Raw genomic sequence first — 24164 nt, 5'->3', positions numbered from 1 at the left:
GTGAAGTACTGAATTTCTGCATGGAATGCAAACACAAAAATGACCTATGATATTTTTATGTTGAGTTGACATTACATCAGAAGTAAAAATCCTCTGCATGTTTCAGATTTTTTATTTGCAACATGTTATAGCTAACATGCTAAATGCATGAGTATACAGGATAGATTATTCCAAATATATTCTAACAGCCTCCCTTCTACTCAAGGTAACCATAATACAGGGCTTTCCCAAGGTTATGTTCTTAGCCCGGTGGTATTCTTTCTCACCACAGATTCAAAATCCTAATATTATCATGTACACTGACATCCTCACCCTAGAATCCAGATCCCAAAATTCCCTCAAGAGCTAACTTCAAGCCGCTTTCACAAAGGTATGCACGTGGACACACACAAAAATAGGTTACTCATTAACACCCTAAAATCCAGAACTATGTTCTTTGGGATATCAAAATGGCTTTCAAAAAACCTCACTTGTACATAGCTGACCTAAATGGCAATGTTCTCCCACTAGTCTTGGAACAAAAGTATCTAGGACTTACTCTAGACACCAATTTCCTTCAGCAAGCACACTGACAACACTATTACCAAAACCCTTACCCATCTCAATCCCTGCTATAAAATCTCCAATCTGCTAAGTCCAACAACCCACAAAGCTTTAGCCAAAATGTATTAATACCCAAACTGGAATATAAACATCCTTTAATAACCTTCCACTCTAGTACAAATACTCAAACACTACAGTCAACACAATATGCAGATTAATTCACCTTGCTGACCAAACAGCCCAACAGTGCCACCTACTGGTATGCTGCAAATAGTATCAGTCAGTGAAAGGGCAACCTTTCTTTTTCACTGTAAAATTTTCAAACTTTTTAATCATGGACTACTGATCACTGAGGTACACATAATCAAGCAAAAAAATTACTCCCTAAGAAGTAATATCATAACACCATATACCTAGTTAGACTGAGATTTAAAATCTTGAATGGTGAGTCTGCTCTAATTGGTCCCAGCAGTACAGAAGCATCTGGCATCTGAAACCAGACAAGAAGGCACACTAGACAGTTTTAAAAATATACTAAAAGATAACTTGTTCAAATAAGCATCATGCTCCTGTTACAAAGAAAAAGGGTATATATCACATCAAACAGGTAGGAAATTAAGCTAAATGGTAGGGAGGGTGGCCTAATGGTTAAGGTGCTTACCTTACAAGCATAAGGTGCAGGGTTTGAGTCTCACAATGGATAATTGGATAGGCTTAAAATGGCTCACAAGGGCAGTTAGCTTAGTACGAATCTATGAACCTAAAGTTCTCTATGAACCTATAAATAAAGGTCTGGAGTTTCTAAGCTATCTGCATGGAACATGTTGCATGCTATCAAAATATCATTTTTTTATTTCTGGGTTTTCTTGTTTAGCCTATACCTGAATAAATGCTGCTTAGGATAATTAACTAATTATGTACTCAAAGCTGAACTGAGGTGCATGTCTTTCACTATATTATAGTCAGGTATCCTGCATAGCTGGTAATAAGTAGCTTCATTTTATTTTTTCCAAAGTAACACACTCTCATTCTAGGAATTCTAATTAATCTGTTCCATGAACTGCTAATGCTTTGCCTAATTCCTTCCTCATATTTGTCATTTGGCACCCCTGCCAACCTTTGATAAACCTAGTAAAATATTTCCTAAACCTCCCCTACTCCTTACAATGTAATGTTTTGCATGTTTCATGGCTATTCCTGTTTTTTTCTCTTCCTCACACTTGAAATTATAAAAAAGTGCAGTCATTATCATTATCAGCTTCTACTTTAATGACTTAAACCCACCACCACTACTCTTCCACATCATGCAAATAAGGCAAATAATATACCCACAGGCCTTCACAGCTCTCCCTCACATTTTCCATTCACTAGTTATAATTATGCAATGACTGTCCATTAACATTCAAAAATGAGCATGTTGATTGGTCAGCCCAACTAGGGTGCCTGTTGTAAATTGAGCATATACCAGTGGAAAAAAGTCCAGTTGCCTGGACTGTCTTCTGTTTTTATATACTACGGAAATTCTATTTTTTATTTATTTATTTATTTTTTTTAAATAAATTTTCAAAAACTGGAGATATCAAAAGAATGAGACAGATGGGACAAGGAAAAATACAAGGATAATCAGGTAGGTTATGCAAAGCTAGATAAACATACCCGATTACCCTTATAATTTGTCTGTCCCATCTCTCCCATACATTCAAAGTCTCCTTATTTCATTTTTTTAATAAAAAACAAAGAAAAGCAACAGAGATCTTCCCTTCTCCATTGCTTCCTTTGCATGGCACTGATGTACTGTGTAAGCATGGGAACAGAAGTCCCATACACATGAGCAGTACATCAAGAAAGCCCCAAAATATCGGGAAAAACACAGAAGAGTAGTACAGATGATGTTATTCAACGGCATTATTTAAGAAAAGTAATTAACTTTTTTCTTAAATAATGTCATTGTATAATAGCAATAATCTATGGTTGGGTGTGGGTAATGCTGGATTTACCCGTGGTTGGCTTTAGTCACGAGGGCTTTGCCCTCTATACATGCATATATACATCAGGTCACATTTAGTCTTTAGCTTCCCCTTCTCATTTTATCTGATGAGTTTGGTGATTATAGATGCTGTATAATATGTCATGACATGTTGCTGTTCCTTATCTCAGCAGGATTCTTTGTGAGCAGAAGAAAACTGACAGTGGTCACTGAATGGGATTTTATAACAGTACCATCATAGATGTACTTAGGAGTTCCGCGGTGGTACAGCGGTAGCATTGTTACCTCACAGCAAGAGGTTCTCCCATTCGATTCCCGGCTTGGGAGTGTCTTCTGTGCGGAGTCTGCATGTCCTACCTGCGGTTGGGTAGCGTTCGAAAGACATGCGTGCGTAAATGGGCGTGCCTTCGTTGAAGGCTGGGCGTCAAGCTGGCACCTCAGTGTTTCGTAAAAATCTACTACCAATCATTAGTGGACTGGAGTTCCGCTGTGGCGACCCCTTACCGGGAAAAAGCCGAAAGACAAACAACAATAACCATCATAGATGTACTTGATCATGATGTCCCACTCTGTGGGGCCTAGTCAGTCTGAGAGAGCTGATGGTTAAATCAGTGTTGGAACCACTACTGCTGCCTACAGGACAAACCTACATTGGAAAATCAGTACTGTTTGGACATGTACAAGATATCCAAGATGAATAAATTATTTCTGATTCAGGAGATCTTTGCTTCAGCTAATGAACCCGCTACACTCTTCCACATGGTTGACAGACTGTGCAACCAAGCCTGCAGGATGTTTCTGAATTATGTCTAAGCTTTAAGTAACTATATCATAGGCTACCCTTATCTAGCAAGCAGAGTACTTCCCAAACAACCCTGAACACCAGTCTGGATGACTAGATGGGGGATCACAATTTTTTACCAGAGAGGTTCAAAGGACATTGTTAGGTTCCCACCAGTGCTTGCTCTTATGGCTGAGCTTCGCAATGGTCTCCATGGTCATAATCTTTGTAATAACCTATGAACCTATAAGCGTGAGGAAAATCAGATTACTTTTTGCAGATAAGCTTGACTTTCTCTCGTGCAAAAGGGCTGCAATTTGAGTGACCTGATGAGAATTCCAACTTGCGCTGGTAGCAGTTTGAATTAACTGACTAAACACAGATTATGGGCCTAATATTTTACATTCACTCTATCAGCTATGGGTTTCACCCTGCTCCCATCAGGATGGCTGTTTCTTGCATGTAGGTGTTGGGTCCAGTTACTCCCAAGACCACCAATGATCTGATATATTTTCATCTGTTGTAAAGGATGTCTTTATCTTAAAATGCCATCTCTAAGTCTAGACTCCCTGGTGAATTTCTGTTTCATCTGAAACTTTTTTTTTGTAAGGTTATTGAGAAGACTGTCTATATTAATCTAGAATTTCATCTTAAAATCCACAGTTGTACATAACCTTACCAGTCATGTGTTTTTAAAACACTCAGTACAGATGCTACCCTGGCTTAATCTTCTCATGTAGGTGAAATATTACATTTTATCTTGATCTTCCTTAACCTGTCTTCAGTTTTTGACACTGTTGATCATGAAATCTTCTTAAAGTAACACCTTAAGCCTTAAGTGTGAACTGTCATCTACCATCTTGGAGTGGTTTGCCTTCTATCTCTTGCTCTCTCTCCATGAATGGGCACAATAGTATATGGGTTAATTCATTACTATCAGTAATACTCCACTGTAATGTTCCGTTGCACAGGATGGCTGCATTTTCCTTAATTTTCTACAAGATTCCCTTATCCTCATCTTCAACTAGATGAGATGTAGTTGTCTCACGCTGTTTGCCACAATTAGCCTGAAAGAGCGGACATTCTCACTACTAATTCTAATGTTCTCAGCCTAACCCTATAATTACTTATGAGGGAAATCATTTGAAGTTTACCTTGAGTCTAAATGATTTCAGTATGAGCTTTGCTATCATGCTGACACTGAGTTCCGATGTCAGTCAACTGTGATCAAGAGCTCTTCTCATCATCTAAAGCATAGTAGCAAATCAAGAACCTGCTTTAATCACAAGACTTTAAGACAGTAGTGCATTCACTGTGCTCATTTTGACTTAATTGCTATAATAACCTTTACCTGGAACTTCCTGACCATAAGTCCAATCGGTTATAGCTGGTGCAGAATTCAGCAATGTTTCTAGGGGCTAGAACACCTTGTCGGTGTCACAGTACCCCTTACTTTGCAAACTGCATTGGTTCTGATTAGGATGACATGTATATCATTTAAAGTTATAGTTGTAGTTTATTTTTCCCTCCATAGTCTGGGTCCATCTTACCTGAATGAGCTACTAGACTGCTAAAGTCTCCTATGAGCTACTGAGATTACCTTCCAGGGGCTGTTGGTAGTTCCCATGATGTACTTACAGATGTCTGAATAAATATATTTTGCTTATTATATCCTGAATCTGTTGGATCTTGTTACAACTGTAGCTTTGTGAACTCCCATTCCTTGATGAGGTGTTTTAGAAAATCCTTTAAGACAAAGCATTTTAATTAAGTTTACAGATATTTCTGCATTCTTCTGGTTTACTTATTTAATACTTTGTCCTTACTGCCCCCCCCCCAAATATATATGTTGCAAATGACTCTGTTTTTATTATACATTATAGTAATTTTCTATGGTGCCTTGTTGTTAGGTTCCATGATAAATTCCTAGCTGATTGATTGACCTTGTTTCCTTTTCAACATCATTAGTTAAAAAGAGTAGCATCAGTAGTTTACCTATTTGGGTAAACAGCAAGATAAAACTGAGAACACGTATCTAAGAGACAATGGTACTGTCAGATATGTCAATCCTGCAGAATAGTGCGGGTTGCCTTATTTTATTTTTTCTGTTGCACTTCCACTTTTCACTCTTGTAATAAGACATTTCAAACTACTTGTTATACTCAGTAATGAATAACAATGGAAAGTGATCACTGCCATGTGGTAAATGGTGCATTCCTCTAGTATACTGTCAGCCTCTATTACAAACACAACAGTAATGGCAGGACTATATGGGCAACCAGCAAATACACTAACAATGACCACCATTCATCAGAATGCCACTCTGTTTATTTAAATGATCAAAGTTCTATCAAACTGCATAGACAACATTTATAGGTATATAATGACTATATGAGCCACAGGGTAACCTGCTTGTTTGCCATATATTTAGCATGATTTCTGGTTCCCCATTGACATAAAGCACAGGACACTAATTGCTTTAATCAAAGCGAGGCACTTTATTGACTTTCTCCACAACAAACTGATGCAGACATAGTTAATAATACAGAAACCATTATTAAGGTATTTCATCAGTTTTTAAAATATTTCTTCCTTCAAAGTTTCTCTCCTCTTTTCATTCTAGTGTTGTTCAAACTAAATATGTTAAACGTGAGGCTTCTTGCTGTTTTATTACATTTGGCAACTCTAGTCAATGGTTTCATACAAGAAGCCACCTCGGTAAGTGTTGTACAGCTACAAATAATAAAAGTATTTCTTGCATGCATTACACTATCTCTACATTTTCGGTTTATGAAATTATACCACTACTTTATCTCTTGCAGCTTCTTTTCATTCACCCCTGTCTGCAGATCTCTTAGAGTCCTGCACTTTCAGTAGGTGGCAATCCTAAAGAAACTCTGTTTCTTTGTGACCCTGAAACATAAAAATCAAATTTCAGTGATCCGTGTTACTGCAATGGAAATAACATTTTCAAATAACATTTAAGTAATCTGCGTTCTCACCTTCACTCCCATATCTCGGGTCTTGGATCTCAGTTTGTTGACCTGAGATTCGGCCATATCCGCCCGTTCCTCAGCGTCATCCAGTTCGTGCTGTAGTTTCCTAAACTTGGACATGCTCTGACTGGCTTGTTGTTCCTGAGAAATGAATTGCATAGCAAAATTATGGAATTTAAAGTCATAATAACAACATTTGCTCTAGGAAATATATATATATATCTATGTTTCTTAACAGTTTATTTAAAAGACTGACTAATAAAAATGAATGGAATGCTTTTGTCTACTAGTTAATATAAGTGGAAAAAAAATTAATAAAAAGCAGTTCATAACTTATTATTACACCGGCATCATATGAAAACCATCTGCTGGTAGCAATGGCTTGAAACAGTTAAGTACAAGATGCAGGGGTTTAAGCATTCATGTAACACAGGGAAAGGGCACGCCACTGCACTTTTCACAATAAACTGCATTAATAATAAGTTACTTCACAATAAGTCACAGCAGTTGTTCAAATGCTGAAAATTCACTAGCAACAACACAAGGGCTACCACATATTAAAAGTGCATTATCCTCGGTAAAATTCTACACCAGAAGAAACTACTGATTGCAATAACTGTTTAAATGCATTATGCCTGAGGTCAGTGAATTGTGTATTATATGCTAGGAAGTGCAAATCACTATTAACCTCTTTTGGCACCCATACTTTTTATAATTCTGTTCTACATGATTGATATAAATTACAAATCCCAGGAAATTTCTGTATACATTACCTTCTGTTAATCACTTCAATCCCCTGCACACCAACACAGCTATGCAAAACAGCATTACAAGAACAACAACCATTTCTTCTTACAAATGCAAGTTATGTACCTTAAAAACACTATTCACCTCAGTCACCATCCTATTTTTAGCCACACAATTACAGCATCCTTACCAGGTAAAAGGCCAGCACCACCTATGGTAGGCTTTGTTACAACCCTCTTCCAGCAAATCAGCCCTTACAAATATAGACCTGTTTAATAAAAATCATTCACTTCCATCTTAACTGTAAACAAAGGGAAATAAAATCTTCCTAGACCAAATACCCAACACAATTCTAGTTCATACATCAACCACATTCCACAATAACCTCAAAAGATGCTTTCTACCAAGCACTGTTCTCAGTTTTAACTAACTTAAGCTCATTTGTTCTGGTGACAATAAACCAAACCCTCGACCAGCTACTGCCATTTTTAAAATCAGTACCTGAACAATCAGTATGGAAATACAGTCAAAAATAACAACTTTACTGCAAGGAGTATCAATGACAAATTTGAGTTGCTAGATACCTGTCTACTACAAAATAAACTATATGCATTAAGAACAGCCAAAAATCTCATTAAAACCTGACACCCAACCACCAACCTTACTCTGAAATGACAATAACTGAAATAATGGCTGAAATGGTTTCTTAGGAACACAGATGCACCCCTTCCAGCTACACCTTCCTGTTTGGCATTAGGTCTGAAGGAGTGTTAGACATTAAACCACTACACTGTAGGGGTGCTTTTGCTGTTCTGAAAACATTTTTTCAATAACTACACATGTATCTATATTTTCAGAATTACAAATGCCTGGAAGGAGTGCAACTTTTTGCTAAGCTTACTAGCACTGATTAGTGTCACTGTGATATGGTTTGGATTTTGACTAGCCATGTTGGTAATTTGAGGAGACTGACCTTGTCTAAAAAAGGCACTATGAAGAGGAAAAAGTCTTGGCCAAGATACAAAATCCATGAGGATAGTGCTGCAGGTCATCCCTAGCAAAGCATCTGGGGTTGTCAACCATCCAAGGCTCATATCATACATATATATTGGATCCCGGCTCATATCATACATATATATTGGATCCCCTTGGAGTGACATCAATAGCTCAGCCAATAATTAAAGTCAATTATATTTTGTTTATATTAAGGTGTCATTCGTGTAGTAGGATAGTGCTGAGATATCCATCATGTCCCTCTGTGTATGATCCAAGGAAGTGCATCTTAAGTCACTGACTCCCAAATATTCAATGATCAGGTCATATGTATACCACAGGTGAAGGAACTTGAGAACCCTAGTGACACTGCTGATCGTGGCACCTGAGAGACAACTAACCACCACTCTGTCTTTGTTCAGCCTGGTTAGTGGAGCATTTGTGCGTCTAGCTATGCAGTCACCTATGACCAGGATATTGTCAAATGCACAGACTTGGTCTTGCTACCAAGGGCTTCTGTGCTGGTTGTGTGAGTTCTTTTTGCAGTTGTGTTTACTGCAGAATCAGAACATGCTATATGTTGTTTTAGACCTGTTGATGCTGGGTAGCATGCAGGAGGCAGATCTGAGGGTTTAGGCTGATGACTACATTTAGGAGTTCTAGGAAACCTGGATAGAGATTCTTTTTAACTGCATCAGCATAAGAATGTTTTGTATTTATATTATGTGGATTTTACATAGGTGTTGGTGGGGGGGCTTAAGACAGTGTTAAGCCCACAATGTACTACTGGTTAAGACTGGGATGCCTCGAGCTTAATTATTTACACTTCTCAAAGGCAGAGTCCTTTGGGTCAAGTAGGAGTTTGTTTTCATGAGTTTCTCCATTGCCTTAAAGAACCTTGTGTGATAAGGCTGGCAACAAAAGGAGGTCAGTCTGCTGTCACTCCATGATGACCATCGCTGCTGTGTGATAAAGGTTACTGATGAACTAAAGGTGACTAGAGGAATAATAAAGGGGAAAAAGTTTGCTGAACTGGAAGAAATTCAGGACCACACAGCTAAAAGAAATGTAGAAATCCTGTCAGGTCAGCAAAATAAAGCTCAGTATAACCCAGTGAAAGGTGTTTAGACAAAGCAGAAGTGGATGACTCATTTACTGAAATTAGAAGGCATCTTTTCAACAGCACAAGAGCAAGAATTTACATGCATGCCCTATGCAACTACCACACCACTGAGTTCAGAGCAGCTCTGCACAGTTAAGTATTTATTTACATTTGTTTACCAGGCTAGTGCACTGATCAATACTGACCAGTTTCAGGCTCAGCCCTGATGAAATTCAAAACATTTCACAAACAAAAAAATACAGAAATGTAAGCAACAACAGAGTAGTTCAGTCTAATTACATAGAAAAGAACTGTATATATATATATATATATATATATATATATATATATATATATATATATATATATAAATATATATTTTCTAGTAAACAAGCACAATACAATGTACAATCACGCAGAGTGTAATGTACAATATATACACTAGTTTCTAAACTGAGTCAATCTTCAGTAAACTTTGAGAAAAAAGAAGAGAAGATACTTGGAAAGGAGATCTGTCCTGTGATAAAGCAGGAATACTTGGCTTGGGTGAAGAAGTCATTTTTGAGTTGCATTCTGAATTTGTAATAAGTGTTGATTTCCTTTATGTTAATGGGGAGAGCTTGCCAAAGATAGGTGGCTGAAATGAGAAAGCATGTGCTGTGGAGTTTGGTTCTATTGGTGAGATTTGGTCTGGCTTGTGAATAGTGTCTTGGGTTGCATCATGAAGTCTAACTGCAAGGGAATAAATGTGTGGAGTTGGAGTAGTTTGAAGAGTAATAAAAGAACCAAAGAAAAGCATGTGAAACCTGAAGCCCAAGTGCTCTAAGCTACCCAGGACCTGAACTAATTAGTCGTTCACTTAGATCAATCATTTCTTAATCCAAGGTGGCCTTTACACCTGATCAGATTTACTCAAAGCAGAAAATAAAATGTAGAAACAGTATCAGACAAGGCAGAAAACAGTTCTAAATGGCTAGATCATTAGGCAACTTAAAAATGCAGATACAAAACATTATTTTCCTGTTTTTTCCCTGTTTCAAAACCTAGTACTTAGTTAACAGTGAGTTGCAGGCCTCTTATGTCTTATACATGACTGAGCTGAGCTTTGTGCAGTAAGTATTAAACAAGGAAACAAAAGAACCAATTAAAAACAAGAAAATTCTGAAGCTTAAATGCTATAAATTAACCAGGAACTGCAGTTATTAGTCTAACATTCGCTTAGATCAGTCACTATGGAATCCACATGCATACATGTTCTGTGTATTCCATGCAAATCAGGAATTCCATTTCACATGCAGTGACCATTTTTGGGGTACAAGGTCACTGGTTCAAAGATAAAAATGCCAACGCCTTCTAAAATTGTATATACTGAGTCATATTTCATAAGCACCCACTGCTGCACAAGCTTACTAAAAGTGAAGGAATATTGTAAACGTATACTGAAGTGTATGTAAGAAAGTTCCCAATCAGGAACTGCCAACTGTAACTTGGAAGCAACAAGCAAAGATGGTACTGTAATTTTGGTGACCAGATATTTATCATTTTATATAATTATCTTAGGAGCACTTTCCATTTAAATCACACTGAACATTAAAAATAGTCAATAGAAGGCCTTTTTAATTATTGACATTATGGAAGCATTGACAAAATGTCTTTTTACAAGTTCGGGGGGGGACCAAATAGTACTCCAGGAGCAGTCATACAGAAAGGAAAATAACATTTTAATGCCAATGAAAGTGGAAACAGACAGTTATTGTTCCCTTCCAGAAAGTGAATCTTAACTTGCAAATTTCAAGCTGATAAGTCTGAGTATACTGTATAAAATCCTGGAAAGAATGGTTATCTCACAAAAGAAACTGATATTGTAGAACTAGTCCTTTTTAGATCATAATGGTATGAGGCTATCAAATTTAGATTTATTACCTACATACGGCAGTATTATTTGAATACATTTTGGACTGGATCCAAAAAGGTTATCACAAAGTGTACAGTTAGTGTAACCTTTCTGAGTGCACAGACAACACAAGCATTGGGGTAGGGCCATTCTTAAATTCACAAAGTCTACACACAGTGTACACTTTTTGGTAACCATTATGAATTCCTCCATGCATCTGTCATGCAGCGAGGTTATCTGTTGACATGTCATATCAGAATCTAGCAAAAGATTCTAACTCTTTCACACATTCTGATATTTCAGTTTATGGAAACTAAAAACAAATGCCACAATGGTAAGTTGAAGGCAAAACTCACAAAGTAGTAGAAAACAGTAAGTAATTAGCTGAAGAATTTTTCAACGAGCCAGTTATAAGAGGCATTGTTCCATAAGGATCTACATTAGTGTCAGTATTATTTGGCATTTTTATGGGTCTGTATTATCTTATCGAAGAGGCATTACAGTGAATGACTGTTCATCAACATGTAAAGAATGAAATGCCAGTTAAGCAAACGGCCGATTCAGCAATTTTTTTCCTAGGGAAAAAAATTGCTTGGCCAAAAGGCGTGAATTTGCCCCTTTCCCCACAGTAGTGTGATCTCAGAGTTGGTATATTTAGTTAGGGGGGGGTGTGGGGGCAAAGCCCTCCACTTTTATGTGTTTGTAGTGAGGTTTAATTTCTAGACGCATCAGTGATTTTTTCCCTAGGGAAAAAATAGCTGAATCGACCACTCACGCAACTGGCAGTTCATTCTTTACGGGTCGATGAAGAGGCATTCTCTGTAATGCCTCTTCAATAAGATAATATAGACCCGTTTTTATAACTAGTATGAAAAGAAGGGTTTCCAAATGGGTAACTAAACATGCAGCTGTAACTTAAGGTATGTTGTTACACCATAAATGGATACTGCTATGATGTAGAAATACCTTGTAGAATGAGACAGATGGTACAAAAGGAACAGCTTGAATTTCAATGTAAACATATACGCTTTAGTACCATTTGGTAAGAAAACTGCAGTACAACCATAGGAAATGGGCAAGTAAGTGATAACTTGAAGTCAAAAGTTAGAGAACTAACTACATTTATAGAAAATGTCACCTTTATCATAATGTAGCTGCACTAATGGAGCATTCGTGGCTGTGCATCTGATTCTGAGTTACACTGATAGGAGGGCATCAGCTTCCACTTTTGCTCTTTATTAATCTCTTCTCAGACAATGAGTTGAGTACAATGCAACTTTTTGCACTTTCTTAACTAAGCATCTCATCCTTCTAGTGAGCCTGTAAAGATATCTCACCCAAAGTATATAAGAGATTAAGGAATAATGTTATGAATATTGAAATCCATCTCCTTAAATTTGATCACTTGTAGAGTATTTAGGATGGACTTGTGTTTTGTCTTTAATAGGTAAGTACTAAGCAATCAGTCTGCAGATGATTTCAAGCCTAGCAAAAAAACCCTGTTCAAAATGTCCCCTAGCCTGAAGGAGGAAAGACAAGACAGCATCTATATCACTCCATCGAGTACGTAAATATCAAATGCTTACATCATTGAATATTCACGTACTCAAAGAAGTTATTGTGGGTGGCTTTTCCCCCCACACCCCACGCTAAATATATATTCCTACTCCGAGACCGCACTACAGTGAGGAAAGGGCAAAAATCCTGATCTTCACTGTACTGCAAAAAAAAATTCACAAACTTCAAGTACGTGAATATTCAACGATGTAAGCATTCGATATTCACGTACTCAATGAAGTGATAGGGAACCGACAAGACAGACCAGGAGAGAATTTGTGGCTGCTCATCCAATTATTTAGGTTTACTTTGAAGGTGGCAAGGATGCTACTTTGCTTAACATGTAGTGAAAGTTTATTCCAGAGGTGAGGGATATTTTGGGATATCTGCTGATGAAGGTTTAGTTTCTTTAACTAAGTATTTAATGTACCATTAGTTCTGTGAATGAATGGGAAGCCAAATATAGTTGAATCTTTCAGGTCTCTATGGAGGAGTCTATAAGAGAGTGAGTACAGAAAAAGGACTGACATGCTCTCCTAATAACTAAGATTTTTGAAGCCACTGATCTTTTTAGTTATGGATCTCTGAGGTTCCTCAAGTTGTGTGATGTGTTTAGATAAATATATACCAAAAGATGCATTATATGCAGTAAGGGGGTCTGATAAGATATGCATAAATGGGGAATTAAGACATCTTTGGATCTAGTGGAGATGCCTTTAGAACTTAGATGGGCCAGATAAAAGGCTTGTTAAAGTACTGTGGAGACATGATGGTCAAATGATGAGGAATTATCAACAAGAGTACCTAGACCCCTTACAACAGTGTCTGATTGCAGAGGTGCATCTCCTATATGGTATGTGAAACTGTTTTGTTTGCCTAAATGAACTGTGCTACATTTTTTACATTTAATTTAAGACCATTGTCCTTGCACCAATTGTTAACATGGTCTAAACTGTGTTGGAACAGCTGTGTGTCAGCTGAAGTTCAAATAACAACACCCACTTTACAGTCATTTGAAAACGTAGTTAACCAAAAGCCAGAAGTGCTGGCCTGAAGGTCTTAGAAATACTTGCCAAATAAAAGATGGCCCAAACCTGAGCCCAGTGGTACACCACTGGTAACATTTTTTGCTTTCAGAAGTGGCACCTGCTACTCTAAATACACGTGTTCTGTCAGAACACCAGTTAGCTGTTCATCGCACAATGTAAGGATTCATATTGAGATTTATAAGTCTATCAATAATGCCCGCATGGGGAATAGTATCAAAGGCCTTAGCTAGTTCTAGATATGCTGTATCCACTGCATAACCATTATCCACTGTTTCAGTTACTTTTTAAAAAAAAAAATAATGATGTTAAAGAGACAGGACCTTCATTTGATAATGCCAAATTGATGAGGATCCATGGTTTTCAATGTCCATATTAATGAAGTCTGAGATAATGCACCTATAGCTTTATATATGATGCTAGTGAGACTAATGAGTCTATAGTTACCAGGCTCTATTGCTGGGCCACCCTTGCATAATGGCATTACAATGTTTTTTTTTTTGTTTTTTTTTTTTCAGGCATCAGGAATGTAACCAGTGGACAGGCTTGGATTAAAGAGGTTAAGTAGGGGGTTCAGAAAGGCCATAGTTGGCATTGATAATCAGGCAACCTGGTATGTTATCAGGGTCCATGGGTGAAGTACTCAAGTTTTGAGAGGGCTGAGAATACTTGTTCCATAGTAATTAAAGGGAATGCCTGGGACTGTGAAACCTGTGGAACAGCTATAATTACAGGTGGAATAAAATTTGCTCTAAATGTATTAGCTAGGATACTAATTATTTCCTTTGAGTCAGAAAGTGTAGTATTATTGTGGACTAGCTCCTAACACTGTTGGGTATTAATTCTTAACTACACTTCCTGAAATAGCTTAGGAAAGATTTGTGGTTATTTTTGGAATTAGTGGCTATTTTAAGTTCATACTCAGCTTTGAGCTTCGAGTGGCCTCCGAAAGACATGCGTGAATGGGTGTGCCTTCGCTGAAGGTTGGGCGTCGGGCTGGCAACTCGGCACCATAAAAATCTACCGCCAATCATTAGCGGAGCAAAGTTCCACTGTGGTGACCCCTAACCGGGAAAAGCCGAAAAGACAAACTACTCAGCTTTGAGCTTCCTAATGGTTCCCTTATGCTCTTGGTTAGCTTGCTTAAGTGTGCTGTTCTGGTAGGCAGAATGAGACCGCCTACAAGCATTAGACAGCATCTTTCTGTTGTTATATAATGTATTTACATTGGTATTCCACAACAGGAGTTTGTTTTTAAACTTCTCATTTGCAGTGGATAGAGACTGCCTTAGGACTACAACTATTTAAGTGGGAGTAGAAATCAAAGGCATCAGTTTTAGCAATAGGATACTTCACTGGAGGATTACAGCAGAATTTATTTAAGTCATCAGGAAATTGAAGAACATTTGCATTTAAGAAGTCCCTAAACACAAAGCTATTTGCATGGAAAATACCACAAGTTTTAAAGGGAAAGGTCATTAAATTATGGTCTAATTTGACATGAAGATACATATGGAGATGTTCAAGAAATGGCTATATTTCTGATTACTAGATCCGGAATATTGGAGCTCCTCATTGGAAGGTTAAGTACGCCTGAAATATAATACACTGTCTTATGCTGTACTGTTTAAATCATTACATCTACCCTATAATGGTTACACAGGGCAAATGCATGATTTGATAAAATGCTACTTAAAATAGATATTTAACATGTTTAACACCAGCAAAAACAGGAGGTTTTTATGACCTAGCAGCTGCCTAGGCTGTAAAACAAACAACTTTAAATATTGTTTAAAATACAAGTCAGAATAGATTTAAAAGTATATAGAGAGATAAAAAATGTAAAGATGGCATAACAGCTTTCAGGATTCCCAATAATCTTAGACCATAAAATGTATCCGTCAGTATAAGCTATGAGTCAAATAGAACAAACACTAAAGGCCCCGAGTGGAAAAAAAAAATATATATATATATATATATATATATATATATATATATGTGTGTGTGTATACATACATGGGTGTGTATGTATATGTGTATATCAAACTCAAAACTGCAGATGATAATCAAGCTGGTGATTAAAACGTGCAATCCAGGAATAGATTCTATCTGTGCGCTGTACAACAAGCTTGAAATGATTCCACCAAAATTATAATACGTAAATATGTTTTATTTTCCAACTACTTTCATGAGTATTTAGTTCCAGAATAACTATAGAAATGAATTACAAAACCATGTAATAACTTACCGCTTCTTCTGCTTGGTGTTTATAACCCTTGAGTTTGAGCTGCAGTTTGTCAATCAGCGCCTGCATTCTAGACAGGTTCTTCTTATCTTCTTCTGCCTAAATTGGACCAGATGTGAGAACAGTAAGTAAATCACACAGGCATTATTCTGCAGTACAACATACTAATTTTTGCCCACAGTCACTCAAGTCTAATCCATTTAATTATTTTGGAAATTATTGCTGCTTTCTATTGCATGTACTAACAAAACCAATCCCTAACATGCACCTACGATTATAATCAGCATCTCTTTTATGGACATAGTTTAAAAGATATAACATATTAAAGCAAATTAGATTAACACATCCCAAGTGTTAACTGTGAACACATAATATTAATACTTCATCAGGACATTGCAGTAAGACATACTTCCTTTCCCATTCTCTTGTGATATTCATTCTTATCCCAATTTCTATAGAAGTAGAAGTTTGCATATTACACACATTGCATATGGGTCATCAGAAATTCATTCATCCTTTAAAAGGAAATTATGCACATTTTTTTCAACTTGGAATCAGTTGCTTTGACATGTTCATTTTTTAGTTGACCTAATATTGTCATTACATATTTCTGACCTCCCGTATCAGGATACTCTATCTGTAGATGGTGAACTGTATACTCATTCATACTATCAGTCAACTGCCATCGTTTACAGTGTGAGATTTATTACAGTTTTTGTGTAATGTGCCATGGTACTGCTGAAATATAAAATATATAAATTGAAAGTGTTCCTCAGAACACACTGGTTATGCCCCTGTACTAACCCTGACTAGATATGTGTCCTTTCATACTTTGCACTACCTACCCTTTCTACTCATAAACTGTGATTCTTTCCTTTTTTTTTTCTTTTTTTTTCCATAATCAATCTTTATTATTTTTTCCGAGTTATCATACAATATTACAGAAAACCAAGAAAACAATGCCCAAATGAAACTTATAAAAATAATACTACAAAATATATACACTATATACATGAATGCTTCCATCAATTAAACAAGGTCAATATAAAAAGATAAGAACTTCTGACAGGAATATTAAAAGATCATTTGTCAATATATGAAATAATTAATGCTGAACAAAAATTTAAACATATATGTCCAGAGGTTAAAGTGGATTCGGAACATTAAGCCAACAGAATATTGAAAATTTTCTCCCATATTTTCAGATTATTTATGTTTTTCCTATGATCCTTAATTAATAATTTGTGAGCTAAAATATGTTTTATCACTAAACCTTTAAAGTTATCCCACGAAGTTTGGAATGGATTCAACCAATTTGTAGCTATATAAAGTTTCATTAACAAGAAAATATTTATAAGTATAATTATTTGGGATTTATCCAAATTATTCGGAGGGATATGTAGGATCATAAATGATTCTTTCCTTTTAATCTCAATTCTATCTACCTCATGAACACCACATAGTGTACCAGTATCCTAAATAATCCCTGCACCCTGCACTGATGAATTTTACTGTGTTAACCTGTAATATGCATTGTAATTATAATTTTTTTTTGTTTAATGTTATAATCTTACCTATCTGTTATGTTGTTTTTTATCATTGTTCTGTCTTGGAGCTTATCTCCCCGGGCCTCTACTGAAAATGGACATTTATCCAGTTAAACTAGCCCGGTAAACAAATGTAAAATAATAAATAAATAAAATTTCCACTTTAGAACAGTTACCAAAAAAAAGGTTAAGTATGAGTTTGAAAACATTCTTCATAATTCAGCATCACACTTCTACTGCACTCATTCTCTACCACTAAGATTAGGACGACAGCAGCAGCAGCTGGTAAGATCACTGACTTGTGTATTTATTCAAAATTTATTCAAAGGAGCATTCATAAGACCACTACCACGGTTTCTACCCCTGGAACAGTTGATGATCATTGTAGGCTGGTATACTGGTTAATGTGTTTACCTTACAGACACAAGATGCAGGGTTTAATTCTCAAATTGGATAACTGGCTAGGCTTAAAATGGCCCCCATGGGCAGTTAGCCTAATATGATGTGTTGGTATAAAGTGTTTATCCCACAAACACAAGATACAGGATTTTGAATCTCATCTTTGGTCACTGTCTGGTTACTGGCTAGGCATGTGATAATCTGCAGACTGTTTGTTAGGATTTGGAGGTTGGTATAAGAATTAAAGTGTTTACCACACACAAAAAACACTGGGTTTGAATCTTACCTTTGAAAGGAAAATTGGCTAGGCTTAAAACAGCCCACAATAGCATTTGGCCTAGTGCTTGCCTTTGAACGGTTTACCTCATGATTACAGACCAAAAGCCCACATTAATCTTTTAGCTCAACTCTTCAAAAAATGAATATACAACCAAATTGTTCAGTACATTTCCTAATATGATATCACTACTGGCAGCCAAGATGTCTTCAGACCAAGACACAGTTCCTCCACAACCATATACCTACACATTAATACTGTCTTTAACTACATTGAACTAGGGTTGTCACCTTTTCAAATGGCCATAGTGGGGCATTGTCAGGACATCAGATTTTACAGGCCGACACAAACCCACAGTCAGTACAAAGGATAGAACTTTACTTTTTTGCCAGAATAAAAGCTTATTCTTGTAGCAGTTTAGTTGCTTATCCTGTTTCTTGTAACATGTAGGCATTTTAGATACAGAAATAACTATTTTATGCAACTATTACATAAAATATGGGACATAATTATGTCCTACAATCTCAGGACATTTGCTATTTTTAATATTTTTGGTCAGGACACAACCGCCCAAAGAGGGACTGTCCCTCGCAAGGACAGGTGGTAACCCTACATTGAACACGGTGAGCTTGCAAGTGCATTGTTCATAAACGTCAAAAGACCATTTGATTGTGTTTATCATAACATACTGCTGCAGAAAATTAAAAAAAGTGCAATTTCTCTGATGAAGGCTGCACGTGGTGCAAAAACTACTTACTTCACAGGTCCTTCTCAATAGATTCTGACACCACTCAACTCAACCATTTACCCACTTCTGGCAGTGTTTCCCCAGGATCATTTCTGTTGTCATTATTCATTAATAACCTCCACTTGGATATACCAGACCTAACTGTCATCTTTTACACTGACAATACTGAGATCAGTAGGGCATCATAGGTTCATAGGTTCATACTAGGCTATCTGCCCAAGGGCATTTATAAGCCTAGCCCATAGTTATGTGGCTTTCGCCACCCCTTTAGTTTGAATAAAAACTATGCCTATCATTTTTCTGTGCCTCTGTCAAGCAGTGACACTGAAGTAATCCCTGGGGTATATCTGCGATCTCCCATCCATTGGTCAAGATTCCTCTTGAACAAGGCCAGCGAGGTGCTCTGCCTCACATGTACCGGGATTTTGTTCCACAGCATAGGGAGTCTCTGGGTGATGAATCTGTCCCTCCAGCACGTTCTATTTATAACCGTGTCAAGGTTTAAGTCTCCGCCCTTGTGGTTCTGAGGGATCTAGATTTTTGAGGTGAAGCATATTCATCAAATCTGGGTTTGACATGGCCTTATATGTCAGGCACAGGTCACCTCTGAGCAAGCGGTATGAGACTGAATAGAGCTGGAGTTCTTTCAGTCGGGCAGCATAAGACATATTTTTGAGACCCTTTATCCTTTTGGTGAGGAACTTTTGGGGCCTTTCAAGCTGCAGCAGGTGCCTGGTCAGATACATTGCGAACGGGCATTGTACTCAATCATAGGTCTAATGAGTGATGAGTACAGGGGACGATGACCTCCCTTGATCTAGATGTGAATCCCTTCATGATCAGGTGGGCGATATAGAAGGTTTTCCTAACTACTTTAGCAACATGAGTGTCAAGCGAAGGCTACTGTCAACTTGGGTCCCCAGATCCCTGATGACTTTTTCTGTGCTCAGTGGATTGCCACCTATATGGTAGCTAGGGGTAACCTTGTTTTTCCCAAAGGGTATGACTATGCATTTGTTGGCGTTTAACTTCAGGCCATGGCTCTGGCACCAGTTATCCGTTTCTGTGAGGCCCTTCTGGAGGATATCTGTGTCAGATGTGTTTTCGACTATGGCGCCCAGTTTGCAGTCATCTGCAAACTTTGTCAGCCATAACCCTCCTGTGTTTGCTTGTACTTCAGAAAAGTATATGCCGAACAAGAGTGGACCCAGGACTGAGCCCTGTGGGACACCACTTGTGACAGGCTTTGAGTCTGACATGGCTCCAGCAACTCTGACCCTGTGGGTTCTGTCACTTAGCCAGTTTGCAACCCATCTTGTGATGTATGGGTTTACATTCAAGCTGATGAGTTTTTCGATGATACCTGAGTGGGGTATTGTGTCAAGGCCTTTGCCAGGTCGAGGTAGGCTGTATGGACTGCCTTTCCCTCATCAATGGCCTTGGTGACTGTCTCGAAAAAGTCAACCAAGTTTAAGAGGCAGGATCTGCCTTTGACAAAGCCAAACTGGGTTGGATCCAAAGTCTGCAAGTTCCCTATGTCTTTATTTATGAGTTCCATTATGATCCTCTCCATGGCTTTGCAGATAAGGCTTGTCAAGCTAATGGGGCGGTAATTTCCAGGGTCTGTGGAGGCACCGCCCTTATGAAGTGGGACCACAGTCGCCGTGCGCCACTCCTTGGGTACGTATCCTGAGGTGAGGCTAAGATTAAACAGCTGTCCTAACTGTGGGTTTAATTCCTCGTTGAGTTCATGAAGCACACAGCCGGGGACACCACCCGGTCCCATGGATGCTGTGTTTCTTGCCTTAGTGAGGGCAGTTCTCACCTGGGCGTTGGAAATGTTTGGGGGGCTACAATCCTCTGGAATAGATATCTCTCCTTTTGGGGGAGGGGAGAAGTTTGCACTGAACCTGTCAGCCAGTATGTTAGCAATGTGTGTAGGTTCAGTAATTTTCACATCATTTTGAACTAATTCTGAGCATATCTGGGAGTTTCCTCCTAGGTTTCTAACATAGCTAAAGAAGGCCTTATGATTGTCTTTAGAGTCCTTGGCGATTTTTCTCTCAAAATTTGCCTTGGATGATTTTATGAGAGCTCTTAGTTTTTACTTATAATGATCAAAGGTGTCTTACCTTTCAAGGATTTTGCTCTATCTTGTAGTAGCTTCCTCCTTTGTTGTAGAGCTTGTTTATGGCTGGGGTCCACCAGACTGGATGCTTGCCTTTGGTACAGAGAGTCTTAGTTTTGTTTGGGATTGCCTGATCCATGCAGTCCTGTAGGTGCTGGTAGAAGGCATTTGTAAGTGATTCAGCGGTTTGAGTAATGTTTACCACTGGCTCAGGGGCCTTAAAGGAGACCACACTAGTTTTAGAAGTGTGAAATCGGCTTTTGATAAGTTTTTCACTGTGGTCTTTTTTTGTTTCAGGTGGGGCGGGATGAGGACCTCCAGCGAGATTAGTTTATGATCTGATCTCACCAGTGAGGGGTATACTTCCAGTGTTGAACATTTTGATCCCATGTTCGTGATGATGAGATCAAGTATGTTTTCTCCTCTTGTGGGGATGGTGACTAGTTGTTCCATGGCATTTGAGTTTATGAACTCCAGGAATCTTTGGGTTAGAGTGTTCGGGCTTGAGTAGTGTTCCCAGTCTATATTAGGGTAGTTGAAGTCACCTAGTATGATGGTGTTTGGAGATACATTTATCCCCTCCAATGTTTTCAGGAATTTAACTCACCGTCTCAAATTGAAATTAACACCTCACTACAAAATGAGTTCAGGCCAATATGGAACTGAATATGCTCTAATAAACTAACATTAAATACAAAAAAAAAATCTACATGCATGATAATGTGAGTCACGCAGACACCTCACCACAGTATAACTCCTTCACATTTATGAGACTTACCACCACCACCTCTTATTTGTAACTCAGCAAACTACATGGGCCTTCTACTAGAGCAAATTCAGTCACAAAAGGTAATTATACAACTCAGAGTTGCCTACAAAATTTCCAGCTTGTTAACAAAAGAAGCTAGGTGAGCCATAGCAATCAATATGTTACTCCATAGCCTTGAAAATTCCATACCATTCATTATCTTAAACTCCCATCAGAATTTTCAAAAAGATAGAAGATAAGATATTATAATATATTCACCAAGTCCTCTCATAAACAGCAGTGCATCATCATCAAAAATGCAACTGCATCCCAGTACAACACAGAGCATCCTTCTTACTCAATATGCTGGCCTTTAAATTATTAAATGAATGTCAGTGTACACCACTTATAAATGCCTCCAATACAGGAACAATTACTACTCTCTTAGAAATACAGACACTCATCTCCTTTTTAGACCACCCTACACTTCAGCTTCTACCGCAAGGGCATACTCAAAACCTGGGCCAGAATGCAGGAATAAAATACCTCAGGAAATCAGATTTATCTCATCACTACTAGACATCAGAAAATCCTTTAACAAACATATTAAAAAATCAATCTATTAACACTTCTTTTAACAGGTATGTTCTCTTCTTGTAACAGGTATGCACCCTAGTAAGCAGGGGTGTGCAGTTAGAACTTGTCTGATTGAAGACTGCTGGAACAGGGCTCAGTTTTGAGCTTTTTTCTAGTTAATTGGGTAACTTGTTTAAATCATTTTATTCATTTTCTATTTTTATTACTAGGGGCATTGACTACAACTCTGATCTGCAATATATAACAATAAGTATCCTTTTCTGTGCTTTTAATGTGTTTTTTTTTTTGTGTGTATCTGCTTTATTTTCTGAAAAAAAAAAAAACAAATATATATATATATATATATATATAAAATTGTTTCCTGCCTTTCTAAGCTAGTATAGTCCAGTTTTCAGGTTAATGCTGAATTCAGGGCTGTGTTACAAATCTCTGTGTTTGCCCATACCTTACTTGGATAGAAGGAAGTTTCTCTGTTCACCTGTGAGAGAGGGGAGTTTTGAGCAGCCTATCTGTCCCTGGAGAAGTGATTTCAGCCCAGAAATTAGTAGTTTATTGGCCATTTTGGGCTAATTTCTATCTCTTTCATTTCCCTGCTATAAATACCATATATGCCCGCTTTTGTGCACCGGGCAGCACCAGTTAGCTAGGGTAAAAGTATTCCCGGCTCCACAAAGTCTCCTCTTCAATTTTTCCCTTGGAACTAGACAAACTTTCAACTTAAGCACTCAAGCCATTCATTTCTCAGCCCGGCACTTGCTCAAAACTTATAGCAAGCACTTATAAACCCTAGCACTAGACCCTCCTGTACTGTACAGAAGGACAAGACTCTCTATTCGACCTTGCCAGCCATCCAGTAAAACAGTTCACTGTACCCAACCAGGCATGTCCAAAGGGCAGTTTCAGGTGTACTCTCCAGTTCAACTGGTGAATATCATCATTTTGAGGCAATGTTACATCTGCCTCATGTACACAGACAACCCCCTCCTCCTACCACCAAACACTAATACAAGCGAGAGATGCAATTATACAGCCAAACTAGAGGCTAAACTCTCTCATCCCAAGACTGGATCAGACAGTCAAGAGGAGAAGGGAAATACTTGCATCACACCACCAGTCTTACATAGAGCCATTAAACCAGCACCGACAAAAAACACACATAAATACATGAAAACATACTCGGAAGCTCTAAATAAAAATCTGCAAAACCAACAGAGACCTCCAAAGCAAACATCCACCCCCCCCCCCAAGACAAACCATGAAACACATACTTCACAAAACCAGTGTGCCATGCAATCACAGCCCTTAAGGCAAAATAACATACTAGTAATAGGTGACTCTATAGTCAGGTATGCTGATGTCCCACTCATTAGGCTGAATAAGGAGAAGGTTACTGTTAGCTGCCTGTCGGGTGCCAGGATCCGCCACATAACACAAGCACTCAGGTCACTCCAGAGCAAGTACAAATATGACTCTGTCATTGTCCATTTTAGTGTGAATAACCTGAGCCGTACCTCCCTGGACTACATAAAAAGAGACATGGAAGAGCTCTCTGATCACATAGCTCAGGCCAGTATGACCCTGACCCTGAGTAGCGAATGATACCATGGTATAAAGAAAAAATTCTCAATTTCAACAATTGGCTAAGTTTCTGGTGTCATTCAAAGGGAATCCAGTGTCTGCCTGCCTGGGATGACATGCTCGACAAGCCACGCTGCTTCACTAGAGATGGCTTGCACCTGTCACCCTTAGGATTTCGAATACTGGCCAAGGCTCTTACCACCCCCATAGTGCCTTTTTCAGGCAAAGCTCAAAAGACAAACTCACCACTG

The 24164-nt window shown here is 38.0% G+C and overlaps 1 protein-coding gene across 2 annotated transcripts in view; it reads right to left on the bottom strand.

The window, feature by feature from the left end:
• Positions 1-5789: 5789 nt before the first annotated feature.
• The window catches only part of MYH15 (myosin heavy chain 15), a 386453-nt gene continuing 368078 nt past the window's right edge, over positions 5790-24164 (bottom strand). For both annotated transcript variants that reach the window (XM_044071103.1, XM_044071102.1), the window contains exons 41-43: positions 15895-15990; positions 6314-6448; positions 5790-6224 (exon numbers count right to left, since the gene is read on the bottom strand). In XM_044071103.1, the coding sequence (XP_043927038.1) occupies positions 6198-6224; positions 6314-6448; positions 15895-15990 (258 nt within the window). In that variant the 3' untranslated portion in view covers positions 5790-6197. The remainder of the gene's footprint in view (positions 6225-6313; positions 6449-15894; positions 15991-24164) is intronic.

This window comes from Protopterus annectens, chromosome 5.part0 (assembly GCF_019279795.1).
Source record: "Protopterus annectens isolate FY-2018-M chromosome 5.part0, PAN1.0, whole genome shotgun sequence".
Classification (NCBI taxonomy): Eukaryota; Metazoa; Chordata; order Ceratodontiformes; family Protopteridae; genus Protopterus; species Protopterus annectens.
This window is presented reverse-complemented; position numbering and strand designations above follow the sequence as displayed.